We start from the raw sequence: 19,123 nt of genomic DNA, 5'->3' as shown, positions 1-19,123 counted from the left end.
CATCAGGAGACATGGAGGAGGCCGTAGGAGGGCAACAACCCAGCATCAGGACCGCTACCTCCGCCTTTGTGCAAGGAGGGACAGGAGAAGCACTGCCAGAGCCCTGCAAAATGACCTCCAGGGAGCCACAAATGTGCATGTGACTGCTCAAACAGTCAGAAACAGACTCTATGAGGGTGGTATGAGGGCCCGACATCCACAGGTGAGGGTTGTGCTTACAGTCCAACACCGTGCAGGATGTTTGGCATTTGCCAAAGAACACCAAGATTGGCAAATTCGCCACTGGTGCCCTGTGCTCTTCACAGATGAAAGCAGGTTCACACTGAGCACATGTGACAGACATGACAGGATCTGGAGACGCCGTGGAGAACGTTCTGCTGCCTGCAACATCCTCCAGCATGACCGGTTTGGCAGTGGGTCAATAATGGTGTGGGGTGGCATTTCTTTAGGGGGCCACACAGCCCTCCATGTGCTCGCCAGAGGTAGCCTGACTGCCATTAGGTACCGAGATGAGATCCTCAGACCTCTTGTGAGACCATATGCTGGTGCGGTTGGCCCTGGGTTCCTCCTAATGCATGACAATGCTAGACCTCATGTGGCTGGAGTGTGTCAGCAGTTCCTGCAAGATGAAGGCATTGATGCTATGGACTGGCCCGTCCGTTCCCCAGATCTGAATTCAATTGAGCACATCTGGGACATCATGTCTCGCTCCATCCACCAACGCCACATTGCACCACAGACTGTCCAGGAGTTGGGGGATGCTTTAGTCCAGGTGTGGGACGAGATCCCTCAGGAGACCATCCACCACCTCATCAGGAGCATGCCCAGGCATTGTAGAGAGGTCATACAGGCATGTGGAGGCCACACATACAATGGAGCCTCATTTTGACTTGTTTTAAGGACATTGCATCAAAGTTGGATCAGCCTGTGGTGTTTTTTTCCACTTTAATTTTGAGTGTAACTCCAAATCCTGACCTCCATGGGTTGCTAAATTTGATTTCCATTGATAATTTTTGTGTGATTTTGTTGTCAGCACATTCAACTATGTAATGAACGAAGTATTTAATGAGAATATTTCATTCATTCAGATCTAGGATGTCTTATTTTTGTGTTCCCTTTATTTTTTTGAGTAGTGTATTAATATCTAGGCCATTTATCCAATTAAGCACAATATTTGTTAATTTGCACACACTTAATGGGGAAAGACAGGGCTGATGCAAAAAAGGTTTAAAAGTCTAGCTAGGATACATTGCAGTCATTTTATTTTAACAAGGATAAAAATTCAAAAAACCCAATTATAACTATCCTAAGGTATAATAGTAGAACATTAAAAGAGCACTGGAATATAACAATTTTAATAGTACCATATTCAAACGTGATGAAAATACAAAATTAACTCCGCATTTCATGGCTTAAATGTCTTTTTAGAAACATGAATAGACAGACAATATGTTCTGCCACCAAGGCCAATACAAGATGCCCATCTTTGCCAGGACATGTTCATCCTTATGTACTAACATTTCTCCATCCAATATTACATAGCCAAAAGTTTCCATAAGCTGTTATATAATTTATTTGAGGCAGCAAATCCATAACTTGAATTGATTTCCTAGTCAAATCACACAACAAAATATTTCATAACTCTTTCATGATGGTAGCTTTTAGAACTTGTTTATTTATATGGGCAAGGTTGACAAGAGGCACTTCACTGCCTAAAGCAGGGATGTCCAAACTTTTTGCAAGGATGGCCAGATTTGGTGAGGTGAAAATGTGTGGGGGCTGACCATTCAGCCTGACATTAACATTAAATGCAAATGAACTATTTTATGAAAGACTAAACAAATAAATAAAAAATGCCTTCAATTTTTCATCGCGTTCGTTCCCAGTTAGCTTGTTGTAGTTTCATCTGGTAGTGCCTCTTGATATTGAATTCCTTGAAAACAGACACAGTCTCTTGGCAAATTAGGCAGACACAGTTGTTTTGTATTTCAGTGAAAAAATACTCCAATTTCCACTTGTCCTGGAAGCAGTGGCCCTCGTTGTCAACTTTCCTTTTTTTAGTTAGTCGCCATTTTAGAAATGGGCACCCAAGCCTTGCGTCACAAGGGTCAGGTGGCAAGAGTGCGGATTCAGGTCTACTGCCATCTTCTGGTGAAATATAACCACCAGCCTTGAAGGCGGTGCTCAGCCAGCTGGTGAAGAGCAGCTGGATGGACTGGATGAGCTGCTGCGATGTTCTGCAGAGCTAGGTGGCTGAGATGCCCTGCAGAGCAGGGTGGCTGTGGAGCAGGAGGCAGCAGGGGACAGCTGCAGGAACTGCTGTGCGGTGAAGGGAAAAACGCCAGCCAGCGGGGATAAGTGACAGGCTGAGCCAGCGGGAAGAAGAGGCTGTGGGCCGCTCGAAATTTGAAAATGGGCTGCAATTGGCCCCCAGGCCAGACTTTGGACATGCCTGGCCTAAAGCAATGGATTAAATGGTGTCCCTTTCTCATACCCCATGCAGGAGCTGACTGTACTGGGAAGTAATATCATGGCAATTTGTACCATACCTTAGAACTATTACTATAGTCATGTTGGGAGTGCCAAAGTGCTTCTGGGTTGAAATATTGGACAGAGACATCACCGTTGCCGGGGGGGGGCACCCAGTTAGGGGATCCTTTCACATCCCTGTTAACCATTGAAGTGATACCCATTAATTTATTGCATTAATTGCGACCACCCATTTTCAAACAACTGGGTTGGCAGAAGATGGAGCATGTGACAGGAGCTCACTCCATCCCGTGGCAGCAACCAGGTCTCAAACGTAAACTTGTTGATTGTCGGCCCAGCATCCTAACCTTGTAAACTACCACGTTCCTCCTACCATATCTTAGTAGATGGTTTGTTCTGATTCATTAGGTAGAATCTTCCCTCTGAGGACTAAGGAAGATCAGCTTCTATCATCCCATGTATTTGTATTTATAGAACTGCAGAGAAGAGAAATCTCCAGAACATGACTGATAAAAGTCAGCAGCAGACAAATTACTAATCTACATCTTGGTTTATAATATAAGGTAAATAGTTATGGACCTAAGAGTCAACAAAGAAAATCTTAAGCTAAGGTTCCCCTTTAAAGCAAAATAAATTTAGCACTGCCCTGTTTTTTGCTTGTCCTTTGTGTTACAAAATTGGCTATTGTAAATATATTATATCTTACACATAAAAGATTTGTGCTTTTTTAATCCTCATCTGTCCATTCTATGAAATTGTTTTGGAAAAAAAACCATTTAAACATCAGCATTCTTGAAGTGAAGAAAGAATACCACTTTATTTTTAAATACACCACCCATTCATAAAAAACACAAGTTAACTTCTTGACCATTATGTAATGGCAGTCCTTAATCACAGAAATTATAGTTGATAATTAGGCGATGCAGCAGGACTCAATTGCTGTTTTAGATACAAGTACTGTATCTATGTTCAGTTCTAGTTTTTACATCTAATTATATTTGTTAGAGTTTAAGACTCCTTCCTCCACTTCAAAAATAGTTTATATATGGAACACAGCCAAACTGATAAAGCCAGAAGGCCTGTAAGTTGGAACTGCTACTTAGATAATCGCTTATAAGAAGTTCAAGTATGATGGGAAAACATTTAAATGAAGCAGGTCTAACAATCGGTTACCTACTCAGAAACAGTACCATATCAAATTAATAGCACATTGCGTAGGAAGGGGCTGCATAATTGAACTGAACTCACATGACTCGTCATTTCAATTCTCAAATCCATGTTTGCTTGCTTTTCTATATACCTAAGCTGAGTAGCTGAATTCCTATTTTTAAAAGGGGAGGTATTTGATCATACAGGAGCTTCTGCTTATTACAAAAGAAATTTGCCTCTCTTGGCTAATGAAAAAAAAATCTACTCTCATTTTAGAAAAGCTATCTTGAGAATGAATATGTTAGACAGACTTAGCAGAGAGAGAGTGGAAAAACTGTTTAGTACCAGAAAATAAGAGATAAACCTGTTCCTCAAATTAAGATTTAATTTAAAAAACAACAACAGTGAAAATATTCTCACAAATTCTCAAATGCATGTTTGCTTGCTTTCTTGCTAGTTTATTTATTTAAGAAAATTGATATGGCTGCCCAACTCAATCTCAGTGACTCCGATCAATTTAGTATGATAAAAATCTAATATAAAAACAGTAAAAAAGCAATAATCCCCCCCATCCCTCCCATTATAACAATCAATCAAATAAGCCACTTGATGGGTTCCAACCCACTCTCGGTTCCCCAGATCCATTGACAAAAGCCTTGCAAAAGACTAGCAAAGTGGGAACCAATCTTATTTCCATGGGAATGATGTTCCATAGGGAGGGAGGAATATGAAATATGAAATATTCCCATAGAGAATACAAATATTCACTAAAAGCAATTGTTGGTTTTATCTGGTTCACAGCTGCTGAAATTCATTTCATTCCAGTTAATGCATATTCCCAAACCTATCATAAGAAGGTTACAGAACAATGAGAAAACATTCAAAATCCAGTATCTCTATGTTGCATTCATTGTGGGACTTCTAAATGTATCTAATTATCAACAAAGGGAAAGTGGATAAAACAAAATTGCTGCTTTTCTTCCTCCTTCCTTTTATACTACTGAAACAAAAATTCATATAAATCATATTTGGTAAATATGTGCATATCTAAGTAATTTAATGCAAACTGTATGTTTGTATGTGTGTCTGTAGATAGATGATAGATATAAATAGTTGTACAAACTTGTCTCAGCTTCTAAAATTCAGTTAAACAACATTTCATAAAAAATAGTTTCTGTATTTCTTCTCTTGTAATATAATCTTGTAAATGTTCACAAAGCAGGCAGGTCAATATTATTCAATCAATACTGTTCCCAGGCAAGTGACATAAATGTGTTTATTTTAAATCACACTTTTCTTATAGATGCTGAAAGTTATTCAAAAGTCTTCTGTTTTCTTCTACAATGATTCTACATGATAGGTTGGCTCAAAAAATACTGACCAGCCCAAAGTCATTCACTGAGATTCTATGCTGGAGAGATCTCTTGAATAGAAGTCATCACAGTCTAGCAACTTAATCCCTACACTGTATCAAAGCAGCCAATCAATGTAAATATGACTCCATCATTGTAAACATCTTTATTACAATTTAATTTCTGTGATAGATTCCATCAAATAAGAAAACATCTCTGGTGCCTTTGAAGTGACCAAATTAGCTGCCCTATAGTGAGCTGTTAAAAAAATGTGTAAATTAAAAATGCTACCGCTATTGAAAACTTGTTAGGTGAAATTCAGTCTGAAGTTGTGAAAAATCCTTAAAATGATTGGCATATAATTGAATTAAAGCCACTATCTCAGCTTCTCACTGATACAGATGTTACAGTAATATGTTGAATTATATATCAAAATTTTGGAATCTGAATATGATGAATTACTATTATACTGTACTTTTGGCAGTGGCCAAAAGTACAATACAATAGTATTTCATATTTTAAAAAGTAAAAAAGTGTATTATTCCAGATATGAAGTTTCACTCTTGGAAGTGAGGCATTACTATGTAAATTTTTCTTTTTCTAACTTTTGTTTCCAATTATATGGTATAATATATTTTATAAATCTTCACTATAACCTAAATCGGTATCTTCAGTTTTCACCATAACTCTAATCCTTTAATATTGTAGTTTGTTAAGTTTTATTAAAAGTCTTTATGAGCAATGCCTTTATTGTTTGGTATTCTGTTTCTATTTTATAATCTTATACAAATAAAAAAGTCATTGTGAATTCTTTCATTATGTAATTGTTTTCCATTTCATAATGTAACATATTATGATTCTTTCTAGTATCACTTCATAATATAATTAAGTTAATATGAGGCCCATTTTTAAATAATATGATATAGCGTGGCTCAAATTCTGTCTTACCACAGATGTCTTATCAGCCATCATTGTCCACTCTATTTTGCCCTGAAAAGATCCCTTCCTTGCCCCATTTTACCTCAAACTCCACTGACGCAGACAATTACAAAGCAGATAAGGATCTGGGGTGCTGTACATGACTACTACACAGTTTTCAGTGAAAATATTCATTACATTATCTGAAGTTTGGAAAATGCATTAAAAATTATTCCTTATTCATTTAATTTCCAAAACTGTTTCATAGGCAATGGACTTACATGACGAGGTTACAAAGTAGGAAGAGAAAAACAATTAAATGGAAGCTTGATACTTGGCAGCTGAACACAAAATGTTTCAAATATTCCACCAGCGTTCATGTTCTTTATTCTAACCCAGTTTAATATAGAGCATAATTCATTCCACAAAGCCATATTTAGGACAACATTCCAAGGCAAAGGTTTCAAACGATTTATCTGAAATATAATGATTTGCTTTTGTACCTTTAATAAAAGTTTGAAATAAAAAGAAAACTAAGGGTTCACAGCAAGAGCTTTAGAGCTTTAGCAGAGTTTTTGCAAGGCACATCTGGTTTAATACTGAAGTGGTTTTTCATTGTTTTCTAGACTAAAGGGTCAAAGACTTTCCTCAGATATGGTTTCTAGACTGAAATAACATAATCCATTTTCTTTCTTTTTTTTTAAATCAGCATAAGTGTTACACTGAAGATTCTGTTGCAAGATAGCAATAAAATGTTGTCTATTCAGTATGGGGTCCACAAAGAACTATGTCACCAGCGTATCTGAAGACATTTTCTGTGGTCATGTGGCCGGTATATCTATACACCAAAGGTACACAGAATGCTGTTACCTTCCTACCAAAGTGGTACCTATTTGCATTTGCATGATTTCCAACTGCTAGGTGAGCAGGAGCTGGGCAAGGAACGGGAGCTCACCCCGTTGCGTGGCACACAAATCTCAAACCATGGCCATTCAGCTGACAATTTCAGCATCTGTAACCGCTGAGCAATCATGCCCCACACTTGTGGCAAAATTCTACAGCAAAGTCATAGAGATGGACAGCAATACCAAGCTGTGGAGGATACTGCAAACCATAATACTTCTTTTCTAAACCAAAATCAGAAGTCAAGGAGCATGGAAAACAGGTGGAGGCTGTCTTTGTAGTTGCCAGAGTCAGATTGAAGGTGAGTTCATGGTTTCATGTCCTTAACTTGAATGGGGCTTCCTCATGCCTGGGTATGCAGGATGTGTGGCTGAGTTCATAATATAAACCACCTGAGATAGATAAGCTCATGGTTTCTCTTCTCTTCTCTGCTCCTGTCAATGTGTTTCGTAGACTGCTAGGGAAAGACCAGGGGAGAAAATCTTTTAACATGTCTTTTGGTTGAACAAAACACTCTCCTTTGTTTAATGTACCAGAGGCAACAAGTGATTCTTTTCATGTATCCATTAAAAGTCCTGTTCAACTGTTTTGCTGTACTCTCCTTTGTTTTCCCATATCAATATCCAGAACATGGTCAGAACCTGCAAAAGAATGTAGAGTAGCAGTTAGAATGGCGATACTCCTGTACACACAAAAACATATAATACATAGACAAACTGCCCACACAGAGATGATTCAAATTTTCTGCTTCTCTTTTCTTTCTTACATAGTAATAATTGCCTTTTTCTAAATTTACATTTCTTAAGAAATTTATTTACACTATCAAAGAGCAAGTTTTATTCAAGTTTTATTGTCTCGATAAAATACACTTTTCTCAAAATGTATCTTAGCAAGTTATGAAATGATCCAATCATTTCAATGATCAAAATGATCAGGATGTTTTGTCAAAGTTTCCCCCCCACATCTTGAATCTCAACCTTCATGATCAAGTGTGCTCAATATCACCAATATTTTCCTTTTTTCATACTTACTCTTACATTGGCAATATATAAACTTTATTTCTGACAATTGTGAACACATTAATGAATTGAGAAAAATCAAGATCAGTTATAATTTGAAATGGTTTCTGTATTTGTGTATATCTATCTATCTATCTATCTATCTATCTATCTATCTATCTATCTATCTATCTTCTATCATCTATCTATCTATCTATCTATCTATCTATCTATCTATCTATCTATCTATCATCTATCATCTATCTATCTATCTATCTATCTATCTATCTATCTATCTATCTATCTTCTATCATCTATCATCTATCATCTATCTATCTATCTATCTATCTTCTATCATCTATCTATCTATCTATCTATCTATCTATCTATCTATCTATCTATCTATCTATCTATCTATCATCTATCATCTATCTATCTATCTATCTATCTATCTATCTATCTATCTATCTATCTATCTATCTATCTATCATCTATCATCTATCATCTATCATCTATGTATCTGTCTATCTATCTATCTATCTATCTATCTATCTATCTATCTATCTATCTATCTATCTTCTATCATCTATCTATCTATCTATCTATCTATCTATCTATCTATCTATCTATCATCTATCATCTATCTATCTATCTATCTATCTATCTATCTATCTATCTATCTATCTATCCAGTCTCTTGTAACCAACTCAATCATGCTTCCATAAACTTTTACTAAAATGAATAGGGCAATAGGAGTGATTTGATGTTTATAATTATGAACTTTAATCTGAGCTACAGAGTGATCAGCAAAGAGAAAACAAAACCTACTACATTTATGCAGGTTTGTCATCAAGGTGTATATAAAAATGGAGTCTTCAGGTGACAAAAATCAAAATTCCCATCGTGTATTTGACAAAGCACAGTTGCAGAGATGGTTTCTGCTATGACCAACAGGAAGATTTCATTGAAAGGTATGTCTTATTTATTATTCTTTTCCATGTTTTTTTCTGAATAAGAGCAATTTTGTAAACAAGTAACAACACATTTTTGTCTGATAAAAATTAAGCATTTCACAATCAGTTATGCAAGGGGAACTTAAGAATTAAAAAAAAACAAAGAACTTGTGGAAATCCTATTAAATTAATGGGAATTCCACAAGACCATGTTATGTCCTTAAGGGATGGATTATATCCGTGGTTTAGCATTATTCTATACTAAAAAAGAGTATCAGATGTTGTCAGTGCTTTCAATTTATTTAAAAATAAAACTGTTACAGTGCTGCTTTTCTGGACCACTCTAACCAAAATAAAGTGCAAACCTATGAAGGACCAATCAGACATAAATCTAATTGAAAACTAATGGAGCACCTACATGGAATACTGTATATAAGATTATGCTCAATGGGCTTTACTCCTTGTTAAATATTTCTAAGAATAAAAGCCTGCTTAAGATGATAACAGCTTTTCCCATGCTATCTAAATATTAAAGACTTGTGTATGTTAGAATTATATATTCTAGTGTATTCAATTTGGTCTTTGTGCGAGTCCATAGAATTAAAACTTGAGAATATTACAATTTGTAGTGAGGTTGACGGACTGAAGTTACAGTGACAATGGGTGTACTATTGGAAGACCTGAAAAATCATTTTAGAGGAAGATTGTCAAGGAGAAAATCCATCTATGATACCAACTCCATGGCACAAAAAAATATCAACCAATCTGTATAGAGTTTAATTATGTTTGGCAATAACTCCTTTCTATTCCTTGCATTTTAAAAGAGAACTGGAAACTTAAGAGGTTCAACTAGCTCCAATAAAGATACTACACCATTGCTGCAGTTTGGACATAACTAAACTTTGGATTCACTAGTCCTACAAAAGGTTTTCCAAAGCAAGGTCCAGTTTTACACAATAGACACAATTCTGGGTATTGAAAAATCGTGTTAGAGTGCAAGTCAATGTATAAAGTACAGAATTCAGAGCAGGGAAAACTACCATGTATTTGATCATAATTGTTGTTCAGATAAGCAACTTTGTTTACAGGGTATGGGCCTGCATAGTGTAAGATTGAAACGTTTTGATTCCTTATATATGATTTATCTAATGGGAAGTGCAAAAGCCCGAATCCTAGGATTTCCTGTATGCTCACGATCTGCTGTACCACTAGGCTGTAATTTTTCCCAAGAAATCAAACTTAGCTTCTGCCAATGTAAAATTCATGTATTTGGTGCATGCTTTTAGTACTGTCATTTCCTTTTGTAAAAAAAAAGGACAGCGGGCATTGTCTGATCAGTGCGCTTATTTATCAGTAATTAATTTTAAAGGTTTTATATGAGACGTGGTCTCAAGAGGTCTTTGGCTCTCTTAAGGTATTCAGCACCAACTCCCTTTCAAAGTTATTCATGCCAAAAACTTTAAACAGCACAGCTGCTGAACATTTGCAGGCAGCACCCCAAGACAATCAAAAGTCTAGATTGTGACCTACTTTACCTTCCCTCAAATTTAATTTTAAAACCATATGTTTGTCAAGAAGGAAGTCACTCTTGGAAACAGCTATAAAGGAAAGGGGTTTAACTACACTTCCACACTTTTACACTTATTGTTGCTAGGATTATTGTTATTACATAGTTTATATCCTATCTCCGCTAAGGTGAAAAGGTTGAATTCCTCACATACAGTTATTTAAGAAGTCAAGCATTGAAATAAGAGGTCACGGAATACCAAATAGAGTGTTTTCTTTTCTTGATTTATTTCGTCTTATGGGTATCTGCCTTTTTCTTTTTGTCTTCAAGGCCTGTTTCTAGCTACCATGCTGCTGGCTAGTATGTTCCTTTCAAGGAAGTGTGTAACATCTTCACCCATTTGCCCTAATGGGTCTGACAATTGCCAGGTTTCTCTAGGGGACCTTTTTGACCGGGCTGTTAAACTATCCCATTATATCCACTCTCTGTCTACTGAAATATTCAATGAATTTGTAAGTATTTTTGGCATAAGGGGAAAACTAATCCTGTAGCAGAAGCTAAACCATGTGTTCCTGAACAACAACCCCAGGCATCCCTTGTCAGCTATAATCATTTCTGGATTTGCCAGGAATTGTAGATCAGTAACATCTGAACATCCTCAGGTTGGCCACCAGTATTTTATGAAGGCAATTTTGATTTTTTTTAAATTATACTTTTCTCTTTTTTTTCTGGTTCAGTTTCACAATGGGTAAAATATAAAGTATTGGCTCAGTGTTTTATTATCAATTTGAAAATTAATTTCATAAGGCTGCCTTTATTATTCCTAGGTTGTACCACGCAAATAGCAATAGCACTTAGACTTAAATACCGCTTCACAGTGCTTTATAGCCCTCTCTAAGCAGTTTACAGAGTCAGCAAATTTATTGCCCCCCACAATCTGGGTCCTCATTTTACCAAGCTTGGAAGGGTGGAAGGCTGAGTCAACCTTCAGCCTCGTGGGATTTGAACTGCCAAACTGCTGGCAGCTGGCAATCAGCAGAAGTAGCCTGCAATACTGCATTCTAGCCACTGCACCACCATGGCTCTTAAATATTATTACTAATTGAAATTAAAAGATTCTTAAACTACAGGTAGTCCTCAACTTATGGCAAATCGTTTAATGACCATTTGAAGTTACAACGGTGCTGAAAAAAATTAAACAAGACTATTTTTCATATAACATGACTCACAGCTGTTGCAGCATCCCCATGGTCACATGATCAAAATTCAGATGTTTGGCAACTGACTCATATTTTTGACAGTTGCAATGTCCTGGGATCATGCAATCCTTTTTTGCAACCTTCTGACAAGCAAAATCGATGGGGAAGCCAGATTCACTTAAGAACAGAGTTACTAACTTAACACCTGCAGGGATTCACTTAACGAATGTGGCAAGAAAGGTCCATGGTGGCGCAGTGGTCAGAATGCAGTACTGTAGGGCTAACTCACTGCTTACTCCAGGAGTTCGATTCTGAATGGCTCCAGGTTGACTCAGCTTTCCATCCTTCTGAGGTGGGTAAAATGAGGACCCAGAATGATGGGGGGCAATATGCTGACTCTGTAAACTGCTTAGGGAGGGCTGTAAAGCACTGTAAAGCGGTATATTGTGGTTGTAAGTGGAGGGCTACCTGCATTTGTGGAAAAGTTATCAAAACCCCATAATAAAGTAAGCCTCACACAAGCTTTTGAGTGGATTTCTAGGTTGGAAACCAACAATATATTATGTTTCATATCTTCAAATTGAGATAAGAAACCTGCTCTAATACACTTTTCCTCAGTGAAACAAGCTCACCTCTACTCATTTTAAAGTTAGATGTCCTGTTATTTCATAAGGCGCACGTGTAGGAAATGGGATGGGGCAGATAGTTAAAGTCTCATTAATAGATCCACTGTAGCAAAAGCTTCATCTACCCTGGGGAACTGAATCTCAACAAAGGATGTGGAAGAAGGGAAACATTGTCTTCTGTACACAGAAGTCATTTAAAGTAACAAAATGAAAACGTGCAAGACTAAGTAACAAATATCCAAGTGAAAAATTTGCTCAGAGAAAAATAACTAAATGCATGCAAGAAGGCTACTTTGGAGTCGGGCAGAAGATATACTCTCTGAGGAACTGTGGGATGTGAGCCACTTTATGCCATAAAGAAGCTTTTGTTAATATGGGAAAACACAATGCTTAAAACTGGTTTCCTTTCACAGTATAGAGGCAGATCACCTTTGACTAAGCCATGCAATAAAAGATTGGGAGGCAAAATTAATGCCCTCAATAACTCTTAGGATACATTTTACAAAGCAACCAAGGAGAGCAAGAATCAGTCTATTTTTTTTCAGCTAAAAAAATCCTGGTTATCTACTTCACTAAATGTCAACTTTGTTTACTGTCAGGATGAACGCTATGCTCAGGGCCGGGGTTTCATTGCAAAGGCTGTTAACAGCTGCCATACTTCTTCCCTAACCACTCCTGAAGATAAAGAACAAGCTCAGCAGATAAATGTAAGTTGTCTCGGTTTGTTGACAGATGCGAGCAAGTTCACCAGAAATCTGGTGAAATCCTTTCAAAGCATACAGTTACCATAGATAGAGTTATAAAAGGGCAGCTCTACCATTGCTCCACCTCTGTAAGTGGTAGGAATAAGCAAAGCCCAAAACACGGAAGTATGCTCTGACCTATATGAACGGAAAAGAAAGACAATTCATTCACAATACAAGACTGGTCTTTTACAAGACTGGAAAAATCCAGGGAGGGTTGATGAAAGCATATCTCCTTTATATGTCCTAAAGAGGGATGGGGAGATGGTATTTTTGTGTGAAGGGATGCATAAACAATAGACTATAGATGAAATGGTCTCTATATTCCCTAGCAAGAGAAAAAAAAAACCACATCTGACAAAAAGGGAAAACATAATTCTAAAAGGTCAGGGGCTAGAACTCTATGGCAATGATCTCTTGATCACACACAAGTTTCCTCAATGTTCCAGTTTTGGAAATAAAACACACCTTACTGAATAATCACATTTTAAAGAAAGTTTCTCCTCTGTGCACTTGAAGAGGAAATCTTTGGAATGTTAAGGTATCGCTCGAGAGCCCATTCCTATTGATTCAATTTCAAATGCCATTCATCCACTGAATAATCTCCCTTTTTAGAAAGCAAAACATGTGCCACAAATATTTGAGATATGTATGCGTCTGGCATTTCTCTATGTTTGCACGGGCTACTTGGGATGTTTGAGCCTTTCAGTATAGTAGCACAATAGCAATTCTCCCAAGAGAAGCAGGAGGAAATTTATGCAGTAGAATAGATGCATTTTTTTTGTGACATAAGGAAAGTGAAAAGTGTCAACACTGGAGAGATCTCAAGGACAGCACAATGGCTAGGAGGATCCTAGGAAAGCCAAGAGCCCTTTGATCTTTCAGCTCACCTCAAGCAGTGGCAAAGTTTCAAAAGAAAATAAATCTTCCCAGAAGCAAAACACTTGAAATCAGCCTTGTGTCTGGGCATGTTTGCAGGATTTGATGTAGACACAATAAATGCTTCAGGATGAGATATTAAGTGGCCTACCACAGATCACATCTTCCATTATATCTTCAAATATTTTCTAGATCCCTTATTTCTAAAAATGTATCATTAATGCTCAGGCTAATCTTTGGATTAAATGGCATTTATGCAACAAAGATGAATGGAGTGATTTCTACTGGCAGTGCAGATAATTTACCAAGAGTCAGATATTTAGGGCATTCTCTTGTCTAGTTACATTTAAATGAAAAACACCTCACAATTGCACTATAGCCTGTAGTTTAGCTATATCTGATAAAGAGACAAAATTGCAGTAAAGGACATTTTAAGATAGGCTTGATAAAAACATTGTTCCATATCTCCTGTGTAGATTTTGCACACTAACTGTACAATTTTGTTGCCAATGAACAGCATGAAGACCTATTAAATCTAGTTTTGAGTGTACTCCGTTCCTGGAATGACCCTCTATTACACCTGGTCTCTGAAGTTGAACGAATCAAGGAAGCTCCTGATACCATTCTCTGGAAGGCCATGGAGATCGAGGAGCAAAATAAGCGACTTCTTGAGGGGATGGAGAGAATAGTTGGACGGGTGAGTCAAAAAAAAAAAAAAACCTCTGAAGTCCTTCCAGCTTCAAAACACTATTCAGAATGTATAAAACGAGACAGGATTATTTTTGTTTGTTTGGATTAAAATGCTTCAAAGAAAGAAAGTAAGAAATTAAAAGTGTCAGCAAAACCTTTCAAACCTGGAGATCTGTTTGGCATGTGTAAGAAGTAGCAAAATATCTTGTTCTTTATTAATAAAAAAAGCTACAAAGTGCCAAACAACAAAGCATAAAGCTTATCTTGTAATTTTTTTTCTTAACACAAAAAAAAGAACATGGCCTGACATAGACTGAGAATAAGTAAACAGGGTAGGAGAACTTTTATCTTGCTCCTACCTTATATTTTATAAAATTAACATTGTTCTCCTGCACATGAAAGTGCTGAAAAAACAATAACTTTCATTGATATCATTTTTTTTCTTTTTAACACTTCCTTGCAGAGAGGGAATTTAATCTCTCTCTTGCCCTCTACACAGGCTGAGACTATGAAAAAAAAAACCTAGTATATAAAACAAATCTCAAAATCAGCTGCACATTACATACTTAATATGTCATATAATTAGTTGGAAAGCAGTCAATAATTTTTTAACATATGTAGGTATATGCCTTAGAAAAGTAACAGAATGAGCAAGTCTGTGCCATGAAGGAAGGCAATAAATAAAAGTTGTTGCGTATCAAGTACATACTTCATACATTAAAAGTGTTAAGCTAACATTCTTTCTTTCCATGGTTGTTTGAACCATGAATGTTTCCGAATTCTCCTTATTAATTTATTATCTTAATTTCTAATGTGTTGCATTCAAAATCTACTGTGAAAATGAAGGATAGTAATTGAAAGCAAACACACCAAAATAGATATTTCTAAGCAATTTTAAGCTGCAAGCCATCATTTTCTTTTCATATTTGCCTTTTCTTTCAACAGTTGAAATGCTTTTTACAGACAGACACCTGGGCAGCATTTTCTATGTATAATATTCTAAAAAATATATTATATATAAAAAATATATTATACATAAAATATATAAGCATATTCTAAAAAAGCAGCTATTCATCCCAAGCAAGGGCACTAAAATCCATTCTAAGCAAGGGCACTAAACTTTTTTCATAACCATATTGCATGTATGTATTTGCTGTTTTCCCTGAACTACCAGGAGTAAGCCAATATGACTGCCTTCCATCCTTAAATTATTGCAAGTCATGCTTACAATACTTATCTGAAAATGCCTGCATGTTCAAGCATTTCTGATTACCATTACTGAGCAATGTCTCACTAGCACACGAGTCCTAGAGTACTAATTCCTAGATGGGATCCTGACAAGCCCTACCATTTTCTGAAGTTAGTTACACAACATCAGGTAGAATGCTATTCCGCCTATAATACCCCCAATCGCAGAACTAAAGTATTTGTCCTTTAGAGTGGTGGTGATCTTTTTAGGTTGCCTCTGTTGAACTGCCAAATGATACAAGTTGGATATAATATCCACTGCAAACTTTCCCAATCTAATACTCAACACTGTCTGAACATTGTACATGTTGGTACAAGATATTTTGAATTGAATTGAATACTTTACTTGGCCAAGTGTGATTAGACAGACAAAGAATTTGTCTCTGATACAAAAGCACTCAGTGAACATGCAAAGCAACAAAATAACAATAACAACAATAATAATGCTAATAATGATGGTGATGGTGCCAATAAAAGGGGGAGTAAAGAAGATAATAAATAATATGACAGCCACACTACATGGTTTAAAACAGGGATCCCCAACCTTTTCGATGCCGCGCCCGGTTCCGGCGTCAGCTGGCGCCGCGCCCGGTTCCGGAGTCAGCTGGGCGCCGCCATCTTTTTGACGAAAAATCACTTCGGTGACGTCATCGAGTGATTTTCAAAAATCAGGCGCCAGCGCTTCTGGTGAGCTTTTTCGGTAGAAATGGCTTTCTACCCGAAAAGCTCACCCAGCGCTGGCGCCGCCATCTTTTTGACGAAAAATTGCTTTTTTACCAAAAAGATGGCGGCGCCCAGCAACCAGCGGCCCGGTAAGGCTTGTTCCGCGGACCGGTACCGGTCCGCGGACCGGCGGTTGGGGACCCCTGGTTTAAAAGATATTAGGCAGCACTGAGAGAATTTAGTATTCAACAGAGTGAACTTTTCAGTTATATTTCACCAAAAGAAACACTCTTTCATAATACAAGTTCACGAATGTGGTGTGTGTGTGTGTGTGTACTGTATATGTGTGTATGTATGTGTGTATGGTATTCAACTTTGTTTGGGTATTTTCCCACGTCATTGTAGTTGTGCTTTTAAAGTTGTAGCGACGTTTTGGCAGAATCTCATCTGCCATCATCAGGCTTGTGTATTGTGTTCGTCCGAATCATCATATCACATATATATAAATTATCATATATATATATAAATTATCATATATATATATATATATATATATATATAAATTATCATATATATCTAAATTATCATATATATATCTAAATTATAGTGAAAAGCAAATACAATATTCCCTCCAGGAATTTACCATACCCTGCTTTAATTACTGGGCATTTTAAGATCCAAGAAAGATCTGCTCAGATTCCAAACTAATATCTGATAAACATTCAGTTTTGTTACACCTCTCTAAGGCAGGAGTGCAAAAAGTATGGCTAACAAGCATTTTTGGTACTATCAGAGTTGAGAGAACCAGACATTTTTACTCCCTTTTTAAATATATACAGTATATATTGGAATATGATGAAATACAGTTTGGTGCAGCAGTTTAAGGCATCAAACTGGGAGATGATCAGTTCCAGGTGTAAAGCCAGCTGGGTGACCTTGGGCCTGTCACTCTTTCTTAATCTTGGAAGGAAGCAATGGTGAACCTCTTCCAAAAATCTTGCTAAAAAACAGAAGGGCCTTGTTCCGGCAGACACCATGATTACAAAACTGATTACAAAACTACCTGTTTCTATATTTCCGCATCTATATCTATATCTTGTTGATCCATTCATTCAGCAATCATTCAAAATTACACCACTTAGAAAAAGGAGACTTAAAAAAAAAGGATTCTTGGAGTTCTGACTCCGCAGCACAGCATCATGGTCTGTGTGCTCGGCGATGGATTTGTGCTTATGATGGCTGCTCTGTCCTCCAATGGCCATTTGCTTTTCTTTCTTGCCTGCTGACCTCAAGCAAGAGTCAATGCTAGTAGGAAAGATCACAATCACTCTGGTAAATTGTTCACACCTTTCCCCACCTGGCAGCAGCCACCCCTGACCCCACTGCATTTGTGCCACATCTTATGAGCCATTCCTGCACCCTCTGTATCTGGCAGCAGGCATGAATATCCTGCTACACTTGCATTGCACATTGCACTTTATCTGCCTGCCTGATTGTGAGCCATCTAGGGCTTGTTTAACAACCCACAAAGCTTGCTCAGAGATTACAATGGGGATTGCCAGGATTGCCAGTGCAGTCATGTGACATTATCCTTTACATGACTGATCCCCTAGCAATGGATCTGGTCCCAGTTATTGTCATTAACTGAGGACTGTGTATGTGTATATGTAATTACTGATAGCATCTATTTAAAGATGGGAATATTTTAGGAGTAAAACAATTATCTTAAACCTAGAACATGTTTTAAAGCACACATTTTATCTTAATAGAAGGGAACATCAACACATTTATTTCTTAGGAATCTCTCTATTTTCTGGCCCCACCAATTTTGGGAGTGTAAATCTCTATCTATCCTCCTAAATGGGTTTGTGTGGAAGGTGTGTGTCTCTGCTTAAAAATTGACTCAAATTTATTTAGCAATTGTGAAATCATCTAAAGTTATTCTGATTTTGCACTTTCCTTAGGTTCACCCAGGTGACTTAGGCAATGAAGTCTATTCTAGATGGACTGGTCTCCCTTCCCTCCAATTGGCTGACGAAAATTCCCGCCTCTTCGCCTTCTACAATCTGTTGCACTGTTTGCGTCGGGACTCTCACAAAATTGACAACTATCTGAAACTCCTCAAGTGTCGCCTCATTTATGACAGCAACTGTTGAACAGCTGTGCTCTGGCTTTATTAAGATGACAGCACCACATCTTTTTAAAATACTCTGCTTTTAGCCTCACTGCTTTTATGTATACTTTATAGAAAATCTCAGCTTGGTAGATAAAGATTTAGAGGTCCATTATGTTCGCTTCTTTCTGGTTAAACTGCAAGATAAACCGTTATTTTGTTTTCTGTTGAGAGCACTTTCATTCAGATTGCAGCAATATTCAAATCAAGCAATAAAACAATGAAAATGCACGGAGGTGAAAATGTATTTCTTAAAAGTTGGGATTGGGTGTAAAGCAAGGGGCCATATATCTGAGGGGACCCCAGAGCTGCATGCAACTTTCAAATGCTTCTTCAAACCTCTCTAAAATTGCTACCAAAATTACAATTTTGAATGTGGTAAAAAGGGGGAAAGATTAAACACATTAATTTACTTTACAGGTAGTCCTCAGCTTACAACCACAATTGGGACTGGAATGTCTATCGCTAAGCGATGTGGACATTAAATGAGTTGTGCTAATTGTACAGTCTTTTTTGCCACTGTCATTAAGTGAAACATATGGGTAAATGAATCTGGAGTCTCTGATTGACTGTTGTTTCTCGGAAGGTTCCCAGAAAGATCACAAAAGGTGATCACATGATCCCAAAATGCT

General features: G+C 37.2%; 2 protein-coding genes across 16 annotated transcripts in view; one reads left to right on the top strand and one right to left on the bottom strand.

Moving 5' to 3' along the window:
- Positions 1-4,036: 4,036 nt before the first annotated feature.
- LOC148131431 (uncharacterized) overlaps positions 4,037-19,123 on the bottom strand; it is a 266,370-nt gene continuing 251,283 nt past the window's right edge. For all 15 annotated transcript variants that reach the window (XR_015748834.1, XR_015748835.1, XR_015748836.1 and 12 more), the window contains one exon: positions 4,037-7,453. Coding sequence is in view for 4 of the 15 variants with exons in the window: in XM_087961390.1 (XP_087817516.1) it covers positions 7,392-7,453 (62 nt within the window). In the remaining 11 variants the exon portion in view is untranslated. The remainder of the gene's footprint in view (positions 7,454-19,123) is intronic.
- Positions 8,509-18,677, top strand: PRL (prolactin). Its single transcript, XM_026669897.2, has 5 exons — positions 8,509-8,781; positions 10,601-10,782; positions 12,695-12,802; positions 14,235-14,414; positions 18,283-18,677. The coding sequence occupies exons 1-5, from the start codon at positions 8,742-8,744 to the stop codon at positions 18,472-18,474; spliced, it is 702 nt and encodes a 233-aa protein (XP_026525682.1). The 5' UTR covers positions 8,509-8,741; the 3' UTR covers positions 18,475-18,677.

Source organism: Notechis scutatus, chromosome 3 (assembly GCF_049901735.1).
Source record: "Notechis scutatus isolate UNSWTSFEM ecotype Mainland chromosome 3, rNotScu1.2, whole genome shotgun sequence".
In the NCBI taxonomy this organism is placed as follows: domain Eukaryota; kingdom Metazoa; phylum Chordata; class Lepidosauria; order Squamata; family Elapidae; genus Notechis; species Notechis scutatus.
This window is presented reverse-complemented; position numbering and strand designations above follow the sequence as displayed.

What these genes read in the sequence shown, in the direction of transcription:
- PRL (XM_026669897.2), top strand. Translation starts at nt 8,742, where the DNA reads ATGGTTTCTGCTATGACCAACAGGAAGATTTCATTGAAAG. An exon ending in CTGAAATATTCAATGAATTT is followed by an intron (nt 10,783 to 12,694) that starts GTAAGTATTTTT and finishes GTTTACTGTCAG; the next exon opens with GATGAACGCTATGCTCAGGG. An exon ending in TGGAGAGAATAGTTGGACGG is followed by an intron (nt 14,415 to 18,282) that starts GTGAGTCAAAAA and finishes CACTTTCCTTAG; the next exon opens with GTTCACCCAGGTGACTTAGG.